The sequence below is a fragment of the Jaculus jaculus genome, chromosome 8 (assembly GCF_020740685.1).
Source record: "Jaculus jaculus isolate mJacJac1 chromosome 8, mJacJac1.mat.Y.cur, whole genome shotgun sequence".
Classification (NCBI taxonomy): Eukaryota; Metazoa; Chordata; class Mammalia; order Rodentia; family Dipodidae; genus Jaculus; species Jaculus jaculus.
Genome location: NC_059109.1, coordinates 3,770,700 through 3,787,401, shown reverse-complemented (window position 1 = coordinate 3,787,401; position 16,702 = coordinate 3,770,700). Strand labels below are relative to the sequence as shown.

The 16,702-nt window shown below is 49.2% G+C and overlaps 2 protein-coding genes across 7 annotated transcripts in view; one reads left to right on the top strand and one right to left on the bottom strand.

The window, feature by feature from the left end:
- The window catches only part of Anks1a (ankyrin repeat and sterile alpha motif domain containing 1A), a 154,143-nt gene extending 146,041 nt beyond the window's left edge, over nucleotides 1–8,102 (bottom strand). For 2 of the 6 annotated variants that reach the window (XM_045155697.1, XM_045155698.1), the window contains exon 1: nucleotides 7,833–8,100. In XM_045155697.1, the coding sequence (XP_045011632.1) occupies nucleotides 7,833–8,041 (209 nt within the window). In that variant the 5' untranslated portion in view covers nucleotides 8,042–8,100. Of the gene's footprint in view, nucleotides 1–7,832 lie in introns of all 6 variants that reach the window. The other 4 variants (XM_045155699.1, XM_045155700.1, XM_012947449.2 and 1 more) reach the window with 3 other exon arrangements.
- Nucleotides 8,103–8,377: 275 nt separating this feature from the next.
- Taf11 (TATA-box binding protein associated factor 11) lies at nucleotides 8,378–16,306 on the top strand. The gene is made up of 6 exons (XM_004649558.2): nucleotides 8,378–8,691; nucleotides 9,640–9,981; nucleotides 12,926–13,074; nucleotides 13,953–14,040; nucleotides 14,315–14,411; nucleotides 15,719–16,306. Exons 2-6 carry the CDS (start codon nucleotides 9,808–9,810, stop codon nucleotides 15,847–15,849), a joined length of 639 nt encoding a protein of 212 aa, XP_004649615.1. The 5' UTR covers nucleotides 8,378–8,691; nucleotides 9,640–9,807; the 3' UTR covers nucleotides 15,850–16,306.
- Nucleotides 16,307–16,702: the final 396 nt, after the last annotated feature.

Sequence of the window (16,702 nt, the reverse complement as noted above, 5' to 3'; positions counted from 1 at the left end):
GCCTGGGCCTCCAGGTCAGTAGCCAGAGGGCAGCTCTGCTTCCTTGAGTCCGGTCCACCACTTTAATCAGCACAATGCCATCACCAGCACGTACAGCTAGCTAGTCTTAAAACAGGAGACTGACTTATCATCAAAACTCCTCTTTGATTTGTAAACTAAATGAACTTGATCTACAAATTATGGAGGAAGGATAAATGAGAAGCTCTACCATGTAATTTTTAGTTTTACAACCATTAACTCTAACCGCACCAAAGTCATTTGAGATGTCCTATGGATGTAACATATTATATAATATAATTTTCTACACCACAGAAAATCTCCCCGTAATCTTTTGGAAATCAGTGTGGGAAACATTTTCTGAGGACAGCCCAAAAAAAAGAAAGAGAGAGAGAGACCACATTCCTACCCACAGGACAGCCTGACTTTGCCAGAAACAAACCCTACACTGTCTACTTTGGGGGTTTCCTTGGTGTTTCTGGCCTACAAAACCCAGTAATTTACTTTCCTACTGAAGACTAGGGCAGAAATAGCCTGGACTTCCTTTTTGCAAACCAAAATTCCCAGCTGTTTGAGGGGAATAAGGGGAGAAGGAAGGGTGAAGCTATTTTTCTGGCCAAGGATGCAACCAACGTTCACTGGAACCTTAACCTCCAGTGACAAACGACCAGGCCAGTGCTGACTGGACTCAAATCAAACTCTTCAGACCACAAGCCTAACCAACACTTCCTGTCTCTGATGCAGTAAAAACTGAAAGTCAACTGGAAAGTTCAGAAAAAGGAAGGACACTGACTTGCTAAATTTCTGCAAGTACTCAGTCATTTATAACAAGTAGCTGTTATCCTACTCAGTTTAAGATCAAACCCCAGGCCAAACTCACGAGAGGCACACTGTGTGCCCCTGAGCTATGCACCTAGCCTATGATGTTCTGCTAGCAAGGAATCAGCATAGAGCAAGGCGTGGTGACTCATACTTATACCCAGCATGCAGTAGTCTAAGGCAGAAGGATGGACATGAGTTCAAGGCCAGTCTAGTCTGGAAATCATTATGTAGCCCAAGCTGGTCTTGAAGTAATGAGGAAACCTCCTGCCTCAGCCTCCTGGGTGCTAGATTACAGGTGTGAGCCACCACGCCTGGCTCACTAACAACAACCCTTTTAAAAAGAAGTCTGGCCGGGCATGGTGGCGCACGCCTTTAATCCCAGCACTCGGGAGGCAGAGGTAGGAGGATTGCCATGAGTTCAAGGCCACCTGGAGACTCCATAGTGAATTTCAGGTCAGCCTGGGCTAGAGTGAGACCCTACCTGGAAAAAAAAAAAAAAAAGTCTGAAGCCGGACGCACACCTTTGATCCCAGCACTTGGGAGGCAGAGGTAGGAGGATCACCATGAGTTTGAGGCCACCCGGAGACAACATAATGAGTTCCAAGTCAGCTGGGCTACAGTGAGATCCTACCTCAAAAACAAAACAAAACAAAACAAAAAAGCTGGGGCTGGAGAGATGGCTTAGCAGTTAAGGCACTTGTCTACAAAGCCAAAGGACCCTGGTTCAGTTCCTCAGAACCCACCTAAGTCAGATACACAAGGTAGCACATGCATCTGGAGTTCGCTTGCAGTGGCTAAAGGCCCTAGCACGCCCATTCTCTCTCCCCCTCCCCCCTTCTCTCTCTCTCTCTTATTTTTTCAAACTCTGATTTCTTTAAACACATATGAGTAACCTTTCTTAAAAACAATCGGGGCCGGGCGTGGAGGTGCACACCTTTAATCCCAACACTCGGGAGACAGAGGTAGGAGGATCGCCGTGAGTTTAAGGCCACCCTGAGACTACATAGTGAATTCCAGGTCAGTCTGGGCCAGAGTGAGACCCTACCTTGAAAAAACAAAAAGCAGGGGGCTAGAGATGGCTCAGCAGTTAAGGCACTTGCCTGCAAAGTCTTATGACCAGGGTTCGATTCCCTAGTACCCACCTAAAGCCAGATGCTCAAAGTGACACATGCATCTGGAGTTTGTTTGCAGTGGCTGGAGTTCCTGGTACACGTTCATGCTCTTTCCCTCTCCTCTCTCTGCTTGCCAATAAAAAAAAAAAATTTAAGCAACCAATTACTTGTTGACTCTCCTCAGATTTATGAAACCTGTTACTGCTCACAAAATATGGTTCATTTTCCAAAAATTTCACTCATTTTCCTCTGAACTTTTCCATGTCTTAAGGAAATAGTATCTATTGAGGAAGTTGTTTTCTTTTTTTCTTGAATGTGGCTGTTTTTGCTTTTTTTCACAAGATGTCAGAGGAACAACAACTGTATCACTTAGAAATGTTGCTACTATGCCAAAACGGTCAGGTTTCTTCAGCAAGGTGCCTGGGTTTCCTCGTCTCTCTTCAGTATTCTCAAGGCTCTGTAGCGTCACACACAGAACTTGTCCTGAGCCCTGACGTCTCCTTCACAGCTGCCACCGTTGACTTCGCCGTGCTCACCAGCACGCAGCTCAAGACTCAACTTGCAGTTGTAGGCTATGACGTGGCAGGTTTCTTTTCAAATTCCCTTTTCTATGATCTTCTGGCCTTTTAACTCAACCTTACTGCATTTTCAGACAGAAAATGCTTTCCTGGAATTAGCAGTTTCACTGTTACCCCAAATACAGCAAACTCCCCCATGACATGAAAATTTGAATGTTTCCTATAAGCTTAAAAAAAAAAAAAAACACAAGTTGGAAGCTGAGATGATGGTTCAGTGGTTAACGGCACTTGCTTGCAAAACTGGTCAGCCAGTGTTCAATTCCCCAACCACCTGTCTAAGCCAGAAGAAACCAGTGTACAAACAATGGAACGCCCGGTGTTCATTTGCAGTGTTGAGAGGCCCTGACATATGTATGTATACACTCCTTCACAGACACACACAGACACACACACACATTTGCCAGAACCAAGCTCCAGACCAAAACCATGCATCCAGTCCACAGCACGTATACACGAAGTAAAGCCAAGCCATGGACCATCTCTGCAGCCTGGACATTCTGGAAAACTAGGCTTGGCTTTCTAACTCATATGTTGCTCATCCTTCTAAATAAGAAGTTTCATCTGATTCATTTTGGACAGAAAAGTAGAATATTGACACATTATTGAACATGATTTAATCTTTACTTATGGCTTAAAATTCACAGTAAAGGGCTGCAGAGATGGCTTAGCAGTTAAGCACTTGCCTGTGAAGCCTAAGGACCCCGGTTCACGGCTCGATTTCCCTGGACCCATTAGCCAGATGCATGAGGGGGCCCATAAATCTGGAGTTCGTTTGCAGTGGCTGGAGGCCCTGGCGTGCCCATTCTCTCCCTCTCTGCCTCTTTCTCTGTCTCTCTCAAATAAATAAATAAAACAAAAAAAAAAAACAGTAAACATAAATTACAGCCTTGAGATACAGTACAGCGATGCATGAGGCCTACTTAGTTGTGCAGATCGACAAAGCTCTGTGTCAACAACTCCATGACTAGTGTGCGTGTATGCGACCTCCGTGTGTCAGCCTGTCACACAGACGCGTCCCACTCCTCCAGACCATGTAAGAAAGCTGTCCCTTGGGAAGGGCTCACTCTGACACGGTGCCTGCACTGCACTAGGTCTGATGGGAATTTCGCAGCGCATCTAGCGCTCACTTGGCCTGGCACAAAGGTGATGACGGGCACCTGGCTGGCACATGGCATTGACGGATCTGTCAGAGCAGGGCCCCTCCCTTGTTTACTACTTCTAATCTGCCACAACTTGAAGAAAAGTTCACGGAGTGAAAGGAGCACCTTTTTAAAATTTAAAATGTGTCTGACGTGGCAATTTGCACGTACAGGTACGGTGTGGCACACTGTATGTGATGAGCTCAGGGTGGCTCCCCGCACTGCAGGGATGTGACGGGAACTGTGGTGTGGCAAGCTCACTGCTTGCATTGTCCACAGCGGCCTCCACAGGACAGGCAAAAGCACCCGCAATGTACACAAAGTGAGGTTCAAAGGGAAGAGCTCAGGGGCAGTCGAGCGAGTGCTGCGTGGCGGGCGGCGGGCTGTGGGCCCCGGCGGCCTGGCTCCAGGAGCCAGTCTCCAGTCTAGCGTTCTCCGCCTGAGCCGGCAAACGTGCGGGGCGCAGAGGGAGGCTCCCCTCATCCTCTTGGCTGACCGATTCAGGGGTGCCCTCAGAGATGAGGAGCGCATGTAAAGACGAGAGTGACGGGCCAAAGGGGCCCACTGTGAAAGCAAGGCAGGAAAGCACTGGGGATGAACTCCATCTTCTAAAGATGTGTTCCCAAGAAGCTGCAGAGAGCGGGGACCGTGATGGCCCTGGAGAGGGGAGATGAAGTCCAAGCAGTTTAGGAGAGAAGGGCTGCAATGAGAGAAGCGGAGATTTTGTAAGGCGGACAGGGAGATGGCTCAATACATAAAGCACTCACCACTCAAGCTGGTGGAGCCAAATTCAGAGTACCCTAGGCCACACATAAAAAAAAAAAAAGCTACAGCCTAGGCCAGGTGTGGCGGCGCACGCCTTTAATCCCAGCACTCTGGAGGCAGAGGTAGGAGGATCACTGTGAGTTCAAGGCCAGCCTGGGGCTACAGAATGAGTTCCAGGTCAGCCTGTGCCAGGAAGAAACCCTGGCTTGGAAAAAAAAAAAAAAAAAAAAAAACTAAACTATAAGGAAGACACTTGACATCAACTTCTGGCCTTCACACACACAGAGGCATGCCCGCACACCTGCAAACACACCAAAATAATAGACCCAGAGCCTTTGTGGACTGAGGGAGAGTTCCAAATACAGGAACCACGCATATGATTTTAAACATCCATACCCACTGCAGCTCCTCCAACTGCCAAACAAAGGCAAGGGGCAGGCAGCAGTTCTGCTAAGTGCAGATCACATCAGATCACACAACGGCCATATCTGAAGCTAAGAGTCAACAGCTCACAGTGAACAACCCACAATTCTTGGCAAGAGAAAGAGTCAGGGGACCTAAAGGACTCAGCTGTCTACCTTTCCCAAGCCTACAGAGAAGGCATGCTGACCTAGGGTTATTTAAATGCGTGGTCACAACCTCCAGCAGTAGGTCACACCAGTCACCCTTTATTAGTGACACACCTAGGCTAACCAGTGCCTGAGGAGCCTCCCTGCCCCGAGGGGTCACAGGAGTGGGAGACTGGGAAGCCCGAAGCCACCTACTGCCTCTGAGAGACACAGAAGTGACTCAGCTCTGCAACTCTGGGAGACAGACAGAGACGTAACACAGGCTACATGGCAGAAACTGGAAACAGCAGCAGGCAGGCCGCAATAAAACCACTGCGCTTATCAGACCTTGCATTCTTGCTTAGCGGTACGGTGGCCAGATCTTCAGCAAATTTCCCTGGAACTCGACCTGTACTTCAGGACAGAAGCAGCGTTCGTCTCTGTCCCCTCAGCAGGATATGCAGGGGCGAAGGCGTTCCCCACCCTCTCCACACGCCACATCATCAACGTGTCGGAGGGACTTCGGTAGGTTCAAGACACAATACACACACTCAGCATTCATTGCCTGGGCACCTCCAGGTGCTAATGCAGGGACTGAGAATACAAGCAGAGCAAGATTTTTCCTGATGTATCCATTATCTACCTGTGAGGGGAGCAGCTCAAGGGTCCTAGCAGAAAGCTCTCCTGGTGTCCCACAAGCACCAAGTAAGTCTCCTTTCTCCCTTCTGTGTCTCTAATCAGGTCGTGTCTCCCAGAACAATCCCACATCCTTGAACTACCCAGACCCTCGCACTTGTAAATGTCAGCCTAAGTCCTCTTCCTCATGGAAGTTCAGATGGCTATCCCTTTCCCAAGGGACTGATGTGTCTGCTCTCGGATCTACTGAAACCACAACTAGGCCCACAGTTTATTTAGAAACTCATCATCCTAGGCTGGGTGATTGCTTCCTTGCAAAGCCTGCCAGCCTGGGTTCGATTCTTCAGTGCCCATGTAAAGCTAGATGCACAAAGTGGCACATACATCTGGAGTTCATTTGCAGCAGCAAGAAGCCCTGCCCTACTCATTCACTCTCTCTCCCCTCCCAAATAAATAAGTAAATGAAAATACTAGGAGGAGCCAGGTACGGTGGTACACGCCTTTAATTCCAGCACTTGGACGGCAGCGGTAGGTGGATTACCATTAGTTTGAGACCACCCTGAGACTACATAGTGAATTCCAGGTTAGCCAGAGCTAGAGTGAAACCCTACCTGGGTGGGGGGTGGGGGGCACTAAAACACTACTTAGAAGGGCAGGGAGGGGAGGAGAGAAAGCGATCATCCTCCAATGCATACTTTATTTATTCAGCAGATCTTGAGTACCTACTATGAGTATAGAACCTGGCGAAATAACCGCAATCAGTACTGGGTTCTTTTCTAAAGAAAGTTCCTAGGGAGGGTTTTCCTCTAAAATCTCTCTGTAAAGATGTGGATTGGAGGCTGGAGAGATGACTTAGTGGTTAAGCATTTGCCTGTGAAGCCTAAGGACCCCGGTTCGAGGCTCGATTCCCCAGGACCCACGTTAGCCAGATGCACAAGGGGGCCCATGAATCTGGAGTTCCTTTGCAGTGGCTGAAGGCCCTGACACGCCCATTCTCTCTCTCCTGTCTCTCTCTGCCTCTTTCTCTGTCTGTCACTCTCAAATAATTTTTTTTTTAAAGATGTGGAACCCTTGGCTTCCTCAGTCTAAACTCACTCAAACTGTTACATAAAGTAATGGGGAACAAAAGCTAACAAAGCCATTTCTAAAGGAACTTCCACTTCTTAAAAACCTCAGAAGAACAAGGAAGGAAAAGAAACGAAGCTATGAAAGTGCTGCTGAATCAACACACTTTATTTCTTTATTTTTTTTATTTATTTGAGAGAGAAAGAATGGGCATGCCATGGCCTCCAGACACATGCGCCCTTTGTTCATCTGGCTTACGTGGGTCCTGGGGAGTTGAACCTTGGTCCTTTGGCTTTGCAGGCAAATGCCTTAACCACTAATCCATCTCTGCAACAAACACACTTTATACACACTGACAAGGCACCTTTAAATATTCCTTCCAAGCCACAAAAAGTGCTCTCCCTGCCCCAAGCCACGCAGCCCCAGATTAAAGAGTTTAACAGATCTCAGAAAGTGGAAAACACCTCAGTTTCCTAAGCAAGCCTTTCTAAACCCTTATTTCTTAATGAACAAGCCAGCCAGCCACCACCACCACCACCACCACCCCAAGCCCGTGAATCCTGCATGAACCTCTTAGCCAAATCTGGTGAGCTTAACTTCGAGGAAGCAACAACGTGAACTCCACACAAGCACAAAAAGAGAGCTCCACACGAGCTTGGCCGCCGCAGAGGCAATTTTAAATATAAACAAAAGCCCGGGCGTGCACGGCCTGGAGGAGGGCTCCAAGTTCCCGAGGGAGACTGAAATGAAGAGAATTTCCTCCTTCAACCGGAGCCGCGAGACTCTCTGCAGAGCGTAGGAGTTCCTGCAGGATGTGAGAGGGATGCCATGCATGTGTGCGTGCGTGCGTGCGTGCGTGTGTGTGTGTGTGTGTGTGTGTGTGTGCAAAGCGCGTGCATGCATGCGTGTGTGTCTGCTCTGAACTAGGTTTTGTGAGAACGACAGCTGGCACCCACGGAGGGCGAGGATGCCCCCGGGCTGTACCATGCGGCGCGGGCTGCCACCTGGCTACTCCCACCATCCTCCGCAGGCGGGTCGGAAGGAGGGAGAGCCCCGAGGGATGGCCGGCGCCGCGTCCCCCGACCCCCGCGGGCTCGCCGGCCAGGACCTCTCCGGAGACCCGAGCGCGTCCCCGGGCTGCCACCGGCCCCCGCGCACGCGCGCACTCACCTGAGCAGACTGGACAGGGGGTGACTGGAGGAGCCGCCGCCGCCGGCCCCGGAGCCGCCGCCCCCGGAGCTCCCTCCTCCTCCTCCGCCGCCGCCGCCGCCGCCGCCGCCGCCGAAGCCCGAGGACAGCCGCTTCCCGGACAGCAGCTTCTCCACGGCCGGGAGGTGCCCGGTGCGGGCCGCCTCCAGCAGCTCCTGCTCCTTCCCCATCCCCAGAGCCGCCACCCGGCGCCGGGACCCCACCCCGGGGCCGTCACCGAGCTCGCACCCGCTCCCAAACTTTCCGTCTCCGGGCAACACACACGCCCCCCCCCCCCCCGCACCGCGGCCGGGGACACCACCCCCTGCTCTGCCCCCCCACCTCGCCCGCCTGCTCTTCCCCCACCCCCGGTGGGCGCGTCACTTCCGGGATCCGGCGTCACGCGTCACCGCGCCCCGGGCCCCGCCCCCTCGCCCACCTAGCTGGGCGGAGCTTCGCGGCCGCGCAGGTGACCCCGCGGTGCCCGCCCCGCCCCTCTCTCTCTCCCCTCCTCTCATTCTCTTGCCTCCTTCCTCGCTCTCACGCCCCTCTCCCTTTTTCTCCCTGTCTCTCTTCTTCCCTCGGTCTCCCTCCCTTCCTCCCCACCCCCTCCCGGGCGAGATGCGCGTCCCTTCCCGTGAGGACCTGGAAATACGGTCAGCCGGGAAATTGGGTGATGCGCCCCCGCACTTCCAAGTCCTCTCTGTCTGGACGCCTAAGTTCAGCTTGTAGCGGGTGCGGAGACCTAGTAGAAGACAAAACTAAATAAACAAATGAGTAAATTCCCTGCCTGCTTCGATGAGACAAGACGCTTTCTTCTTCCTCCAACCCCCACCCCCAGGTAGGGTCTCCCTCTAGGTCAGGCTGTCCTAGAATTCACAGTGTAATCTCAGGGTGGCCTCGAACTCACGGCGATCCTCCTACCTCTGCCTCCCGAGTGCTGGGATTAAAGGTGTGCGCCACCATCCCCAGCCAAACTAGAATTTTAGTCATTATTTGTGAAACGGATCCGGGCATTCTTGGCTAGTGAACTGGCGGGGGGTTGGCGGGTGGCACTCGTGAAATGGAGATGGGGTGTGTTTTGTTTTGTCCCCTTGGCACTAGCACCGCTCTGGCTCCGAAACTGGCGGCCTTTGAGGAGCTGAGCGAATGAATGGGACGCGCACGCGGTCGGCGCTGGGGCGGTGGAAGGGACACCGACTCTGGTTGGGCAGGCGTGAGGCTGGGTCCCGGCCCGACAGTCTGCGCGTCCCAGGGGGCCGCAGCCCGTGACACCGCGACAGCGCCACGGCTTCCTCCCGGGTCCCCCAGGTGTACCCGGAGGTAGGCGGGTTACGCATGGAGGAGGCTCGCCGGCACTGCACTTCCAGGAAGGTGGAAGAAGTCCCTCGGAGGTCAAACCCACGCACCCTCCCGAGTGCTCCCCGCCCGTAGGAAACTGCTGAAGGGGCGGAGGCAGGAGGATCGCTGTGAGGTCGAGACCGCCCTGAGATTACATAGTGAATTCCTGGTCAGCCTGGGCCACAGTGAAACCCTACCTCGAAAAAACAAAATAAATAAGTGAATAAATAAAAGCAACAGTGGCCTGGTGTGGTGGCACACGCCTTTAATCCCAGCACTCGGGAGGCAGATGTAGGAGGAACTCTGTGAGTTCGAGGCCAGCCAAAGACGCCACAGTGAATTCCAGATCAAGCTAGAGTAGAGTGAGACCCTACCTCAAAAACAAACAAAATGTTTATTTTGTAAAGTAGAGGATCCACCCTTGAAATTTTTCTTGTCCCCGTACTAGAAAACAGCCATTGAAACGAGTCCCTCGAGTCGTAACGGGAGCGCCACAGAATGACCCCTCCGAGGAGCCGTAGGGGTGACGTAATCGCCGCGCGACGGCCGGAAGTCGACTCCGGGCCTGCCGGGTGGTGCCCAGTCCCGGCTTCCTCTCCTTGCCCGCGTACGGGCCATGGACCAAGCTGAGGAGTCGCCGTCGGGCGATAAAGGCGAAGAGGCGGGAGAATCCGAAGAGACGACCGCCGCTCCCGGGGACCCGGCGACCGCCGACGCGGAGGGGATCCCGGAGGAGACGGATGGGGATGGAGATGCGGACGCGAAGGAAGCGGCGGCCGAGGAAGGCGAGGTGGGAAGGACCGGCCGGGTACCCCGGGGCGGTTCCGTGGCCTCCCCGGCGAGTGCTTCCCGACTCCGCAGCGCCCAGGTCCAAGGGAGGCGACCACAGAATTCGATTGCCGGTTCGGAAGGCCAAGCATCGCCTTGATGCCTTTAAACCCTCGCATTTAGGGATGACAGTGATTTTAAGTGGACTTGAGTAGCTCTGTTGGTTTTACTGGTGAGGGAACTGGATGTCCCAGGGAGACCGTGCAAGAACTAGAACCCAAGGTTCCTTGCACTCCCAACGTTGGCTCCTTTTAAGTAGCCGAAGCTCAGCTTTCGTCTTTGAAGGAGTCATAGCTCGTCCGATCTGTTAAAGGGAGATTTTAAAGGAGTTAATGGTTAAATCATGTAGCTGCCCTCTCGGATCATTTAATTGTTATCAGTGTCCTGGGTGCTAATGTCCAGGATTCACAAAACTTCGTAAAATCCATCAGTTGTGCCACTTCAAGAGCTCAGCATTGTTGCCTAACTTGAGTTACCAGACACGGGACCAGAATCTCCCCATTGTCTGGGTTTCTTTTCTGCAGGCAGAAATCAGAATTTGAGAGCTAGAAAGGTACTTGAGAGATGGAGTATTGGATAAGAAGGAAATAGCCTTTCGGTTTTTTTTTTGTTTGCTTGTTTTGGGTTTTTTTTTTTTTTCTTTTCGTTTGTTTTGTTTTTAAGGCAAAGTTTTGCTGTGTAGCCCAGGCTGACCTTGAACTTGCAATCCTCCTGTCACAGACCAACAGCAAAATTTTAAGAAGGAATCTTCATGGGGTGGTGACTCACACCTGTAATCACCCCACTTGGGAGGCTGAGGAAGGGGTTCACCACAAGTTCCCTGCCAGCCTTGGCTACAGAATGAAGTCTGGCTTTAAAAAAAAAAAAAAAAAAAGGTGCTGGTCATTGTGGCACTTGCCTTTAATCCCAGGAGGCAGAGGTAGAAGGATCGCCGTGAGTTTGAGGCCATCCTAAGACTACATAGTTAATTCTAGGTCAGCCTGGACCACAGTGAGACCCTACCTTGAAAAACCAAAAGAAAAAAGTAAACTATTAAAATTGAAGCACAAGAAGGTTAAAAACGTGTATAGATCAAAAGCTAGAAAGAGGAAGAAATTGAGGTGGGCCTAGCACACAGGAGGTGAGGTAGTAGGATCCTGTGCATTCAAGGACAGCCTGGGCTAGAATGAGACCCTGCCTCAAAAATAAAGTGAAATGCTTCTCTAAGATGTAAGACTGTACTACCTTTGTTCCTACTTCTCCCTTCCATCACCTCCCCCCACACACACACACATATTCCTGTGTGCCATTATTCCTGGCTAGTTGGATCTTTGTTTTTTGGGTTTTAATATTCTTATTTATTTATTTGAAAGAGGGGGAGAAAGGGTATGCCAGGGTCTCCAGCCACTGCAAACTCCAGATGCAGGTGCTTGTGCAGCTGGCTTACATGAATCCTGTGGAATAAAACCTGGGTTCTTTGGTTTTGCATGCAAGCCTCTTAACCAATAAGCAATCACTCTAGCCCAGACTGACCTAGAACTCACTCAGTAGTCCTAGGTTGGCCTCAAACTCATGCAGTCTTCCCCCCAAGTGCTGGGATTAAAGCCATTCACCACCATGCCCTTGACTACTTGGGTCTTAGTAGTGAGTTTTGTTGTATACTTAATATTTCATATTAAGTTGATGGGAACAAAGATCAGATAATGATTTTTGTTCTTTTTAAAATTATTTATTTGCAAGCACAGACAGAGAGAGGCTGAGAGAGAGAACGGGCAAGCCAAGGAGTCTGTTGCCACTGCAGATGAACTCCAAATACATGTGCCACTTTGTGCATCTGGCTTTATGTGGGTACTCGGGAATCAAACCCAGACCATCAGGTTTTGCAAGCAAGTGCTGTTAATCACTGATCCATCTCCCCACCCTGATTTTTGTTTTGTTTGGTTTGGTTTGGGTTTTTGGTGATGGGTGGGTGTTCAAGGTAGGGTCTCACTCTAGCTCAGGCTGACCTGGAATTCATTAATTTTTGCTCTTAGTGAACAGGCATTAAACATAAACATGAAGAAGAATATTGAGTGCTTACAGAGTCAGAGATACAATAATAGACAAACTTATCCCCAGAAAGTTCTGCACTTAAGCCAGGCACTCAAGCTGACAGGATTGGCACAATTCCAAGATAAGCTATTGGGTTAGAGTAGGCTAAAAACAATCTTATCTAGTAATGGAAGTAACTACTTGCATGACCCGGTAGGATTACTGGATAGGAAGAAAAGCTCAGTGCATGTAGACCTTTGTTTGAAAGTTCCAAATGAAAGGAAATGCTATTATAATGAGAAGAGGCTTCATTTTAGTATGGAATCAACAACACTTAATGAGGTCTATAGATTTCAAGACATACTTGCTGTGGGACAGAGAAGACTGCTGACATCCACTCAAAAGAATAAAATCCCCAACGGGCCCAGAGGAAGAGTGGTTCATTTGTTTTATTTTATTGGAGAAAGAGGAAGAGAGAGGGAATATGGGAATATGGGCATGCAAGGGCCTCCAGCCACTGCAGATGAACTCGACACATGCGCCACCTTGTGCATCTGGCTTACAAGAGTCCTGGGGAATCAAACCTGGGTCCTTTGGCTTTCCAGGCAAGCACCTTTACTAAGCTATCTCCCCAGCCCAAGAGTGCTTCATTCAATACCTTTTAAGTACACAGCTGAACTGAAGAAAACCATCACTTGGCCAGTTTTCTTTCCCACTGTGCTGTAATCTTGCTTTTGGAGATTGACTAGATCTTAGATTGATATACAAGTAGTGCCTAGACCCAACCAGCTACCTGACCCGTGGACTTGTTGTATTGTGATGTGATGGGAAGCACTTTTCTTGTATTGCTGAAAAGCAGGCCAAATGTATAATGGAATTTTTTTCCCTCTTCCCAGCTCAAGAGTCAGGATGTCGCAGATTTAACAGCAGCTGAAAGGGAAGACACATCATTACTTACTCCTGCAGCGAAAAAACTGAAAATCGATACCAAAGAAAAAAAGGAGAAGAAACAGAAAGTAGATGAAGACGAGATTCAGAAGATGCAGTAAGTCACTTTCTGGTCATTCCCATTTTTTAACTTTTTTTTTTAAGAGTCTATATAAGATAGAAAATACAGTCCATATACTATAATTTTATATACACAAAAGAAAGACACACTGATAGTAAAATGTTACTTATTATGAAAGATGAACCATTATACACATTTTAAAAGGGTGTTTTCTGCCTCTGCATTAATAATGTAATCTGATGATTCTCTGGTGGTTTAATTTATATGTATGTAGTCTCATAGTGAGCCTCCTGAGTGCCAGGATTAGAAGCAGGCACCACCACACCTGGCTAAAATATTTTTATTTATTTATTTGAGAGAGAGAGAGAGGCACACAAAGCTAGAAAGATCGCTCAGTAGTTAAAGACATTTGCTTGCAAAGCCTGAAGGTCTGGGTTCAATTCCGTAGTACTCATATAAAGCTAGATACACAAAGTGGTATGTGCATCTGGAGTTTATTTGCAGTGGCAAGAGATCCTGGAGCACCCATTCATATTCTCTTTCTCTATCAAATAAATAAGTATAGTAAAGCTCTTTGGGAGAATTGTCTTATTGCTGTTCCTCATAAGCACAAAGCCTAAGCCACTGACAACATACATGCAAGTGCATTTTTTAATATTTTTATTTACTTGAGAAACACGCAACACCAGAGCTGCAAGTCAACTCCTGATGGATGTGCCACTCTGCATCTGGCTTTACATGGGTACTGGGGAATCAAACCCAGGCCAACAGGCTTTACAGGCAAGTGCCTTTAATTGCTGAGCCATCTCCCCAGCCCACAGTTGCATTTTTGTCTCGTGTTTGCTTTTGTTGACTTCATATGTCTTTAGCATTCATTCTTATTAACCAACTTAATTGTCTCAATCTTTGCCTAGAATCCTGGTTTCTTCCTTTTCTGAGGAGCAGCTGAACCGTTACGAAATGTATCGCCGGTCAGCTTTTCCTAAGGCAGCCATTAAAAGGGTAAGAATGGACTGCACCCCTTCGTTTTCCGTCGTATAACAAACTCCATAGTTGTGGCCATCAGCAATGTGAAGTCATGTTAGATTAAATGGGTAGAAAAATTAAAATAATATTGCTCAGAATTACCTAACTCCACCGTTACACGCCATGTTCAGGATGTTACTATGTAGAGTAAGCCCAGCGCGCTTGGGCTCCACACACTGCCCGCAGCTCGCACTTCCTCCGCGGGGCTCTCACTGTTGGTCCTACTCACGTCTCTCTCTCTCTCTTCAAGCTGATCCAGTCCATCACCGGCACTTCCGTGTCCCAGAATGTGGTGATTGCCATGTCTGGTATTTCCAAGGTTTTCGTCGGGGAGGTGGTGGAAGAAGGTGCGTGGCACAGATTGCCCCCAGCCCCCATGGTGACCATCTTTCCAGGGAACTTGAAGTACCCGTGGGACTTGTTATTGGCAGTAGAAGTAGTCAGGGAACCTTGTCGTCAGGAAAGCATGGCCCTGATTTCTTGAAGGTTCAAGGCCAGAGGGCCAGGGAGCCATCTAGAAAACCCCTCCCCTTCATTGCTGTTCTTAGCCCAGGCTGTCAGAAACAGTGTTGTCTTTTTCATCAGCAGACCATTTTTATTTTATATGAGAGGGGGCGGGGGGGGGGGATGGGCTGGCTAGGGCCTTTCAGGCGCTGTGAAGACGCCAGATGAGTGCGCCCCCTTGTGCACATATGCGACATTGCATACTTGCGTAACTTTTGCATCTGGCTATAGGTGAGACCTGGAGATTCCAACAAGCTTTCTTGGGCTTCACAGGCAAGCACCTTAACCGCTAAGCCATCTCCAGTCCCAGACCTTATTTTTGCTCCTGAAAATAGAGGTCACCAAGGCTATCCAGTGTGGCATGCTGAGCAGTTGTCCTCTTGAAATTGTCACCACTCTTATCAAGTCAACAAAAGTCTGGCTGCTTCCTACTAACCTCTAGCTTATGAATTTTATAATTTTTTTTTTGGGGGGGGTTCCCAGGTAGGTCTCACTCTAGCTCAGGCTGACCTGGGATTCACTATATAGTCTCAGGGTGGCCTTGAACTCACGGCAGTCCTCCTACTTCTGCCTCCTCAGTGCTGGAATTAAAGGCATAGGCCAAGCATGGTGGTGCACGTCTTTACTCCCAGCAGTTGGGGAAGCAGAGATAGGAGGATCACAGTGAGTTCAAGACCACCCTGAGACTACATAGTGAATTCCAGGTCAGCCTGGGCTAGAGTGAGATCCTACCTTAAAAGAAAAAAGAACTTTTAATTTGTGTGGGAAGGAAAGTATCTGAGTATAGGTGCACCAGGGCCTCCTGCCACTGCAAACAAACTTCAGACACATGAACTACATTGTACATCTGGTTTTACGTGGAAACTGAGGAACTGAACCCAGGCCATCGGGCTTTGCAAGCAAGTGCTTTTTAACTGCTGAGTCATCTCCCCGGCCCTTAAGCAGAAGGTTTAAAGGGTTCCTGTGATAAAACCCCTGTGGGACATAAAAACCAACATGATACATTTTGTAGCATGCCTTTAGGAAGGGAAGATGTCTAGGTGTGTTTCTTTAGCAAGCTTAACTGGAGTGAGCCAGAATTATGGGACCTAAAAGTGTTGTGATCAGCAAGCTCTTGCATAATAATGATACTTTCTCCTTTCCCACATAGCCCTGGATGTGTGTGAGAAGTGGGGAGAGATGCCACCATTGCAGCCCAAACACATGAGGGAGGCTGTCCGGAGGTTGAAGTCGAAAGGGCAAATCCCCAACTCAAAGCACAAAAAAATCATCTTCTTCTAGTGCCACACCTCCGAAGGCCCAATGCCAACGAGTCCTGGTTTCAGGCTTTCCTCGGTGAGGCCTCCTGTGCTGGTGGCTTTAGTGTCAGGACTTCAAGGAGCCATGAAAGCAATTTTAATGTCTTCACCACACCTGTTCCAGACTTGCCGTCATTACATCCTGGAACCTCCCAGAGCATTCCAAGGTATTGCACTGTCTTGACCAGCTGGAAAGAGAAAGGTGTGTGAACCTCTAATGTCTTCTGGAAGGGAAGATATTCATAGAGAAAAATAACCTGGGAGAACCTGATTGGTTTCACATGGAGCCTAGAATTCTGAGACTTAAGCTTGTTTCTTATGTCTGGTTTCAAGTGGAAGAAACAGCCAGAAACTATTACTAGTGATAGTCTACCAAGAAGGACGCAGTGGTAACAGTAGTGGAATAAACGGTCCTGTGGACTTGGCAAGTGATCATTCAACTTCTCCATCTTGTGTGTGGATTCATTTTTGTGTAGCTGGTTGGAAAGGGGAGGTAGGGGGAATCATTCCATGTCCAAACAAAACTGATCTTGGCTTTATAATGAAAATTTATGAGCCCTTCCAACATCCAATCCTGTAAGAACCATTAAATAACTCGTGAAAAGAGCACTTCAGGCACCGTGTTTTGTTCTTTGAGACAGAGCCTCACGTAGTCCAGGCTGACGTGAAACTCCTGCTCCTCCCGAGTGCCACCACTCTTGAGTTACAGTGCTTGACACTGACCCCAGGGCTTCATGCATACCAGCAAGCTGTCTGTCAACTGAATTTTGTCCACACCACTTGGCAAGGATGGTCATGAGTTAGGGGCTTAGAAAGAAAAACCTATTTCAGGACAC

Excerpts from the sequence above, each read along its gene's own strand:
- Taf11 (XM_004649558.2), top strand. The coding sequence starts at position 9,808 with ATGGACCAAGCTGAGGAGTCGCCGTCGGGCGATAAAGGCGAAGAGGCG. Across the intron at positions 9,982-12,925 it reads CGGCGGCCGAGGAAGGCGAG|CTCAAGAGTCAGGATGTCGC; the intron begins GTGGGAAGGACC and ends CCCTCTTCCCAG. Across the intron at positions 13,075-13,952 it reads GACGAGATTCAGAAGATGCA|AATCCTGGTTTCTTCCTTTT; the intron begins GTAAGTCACTTT and ends ATCTTTGCCTAG.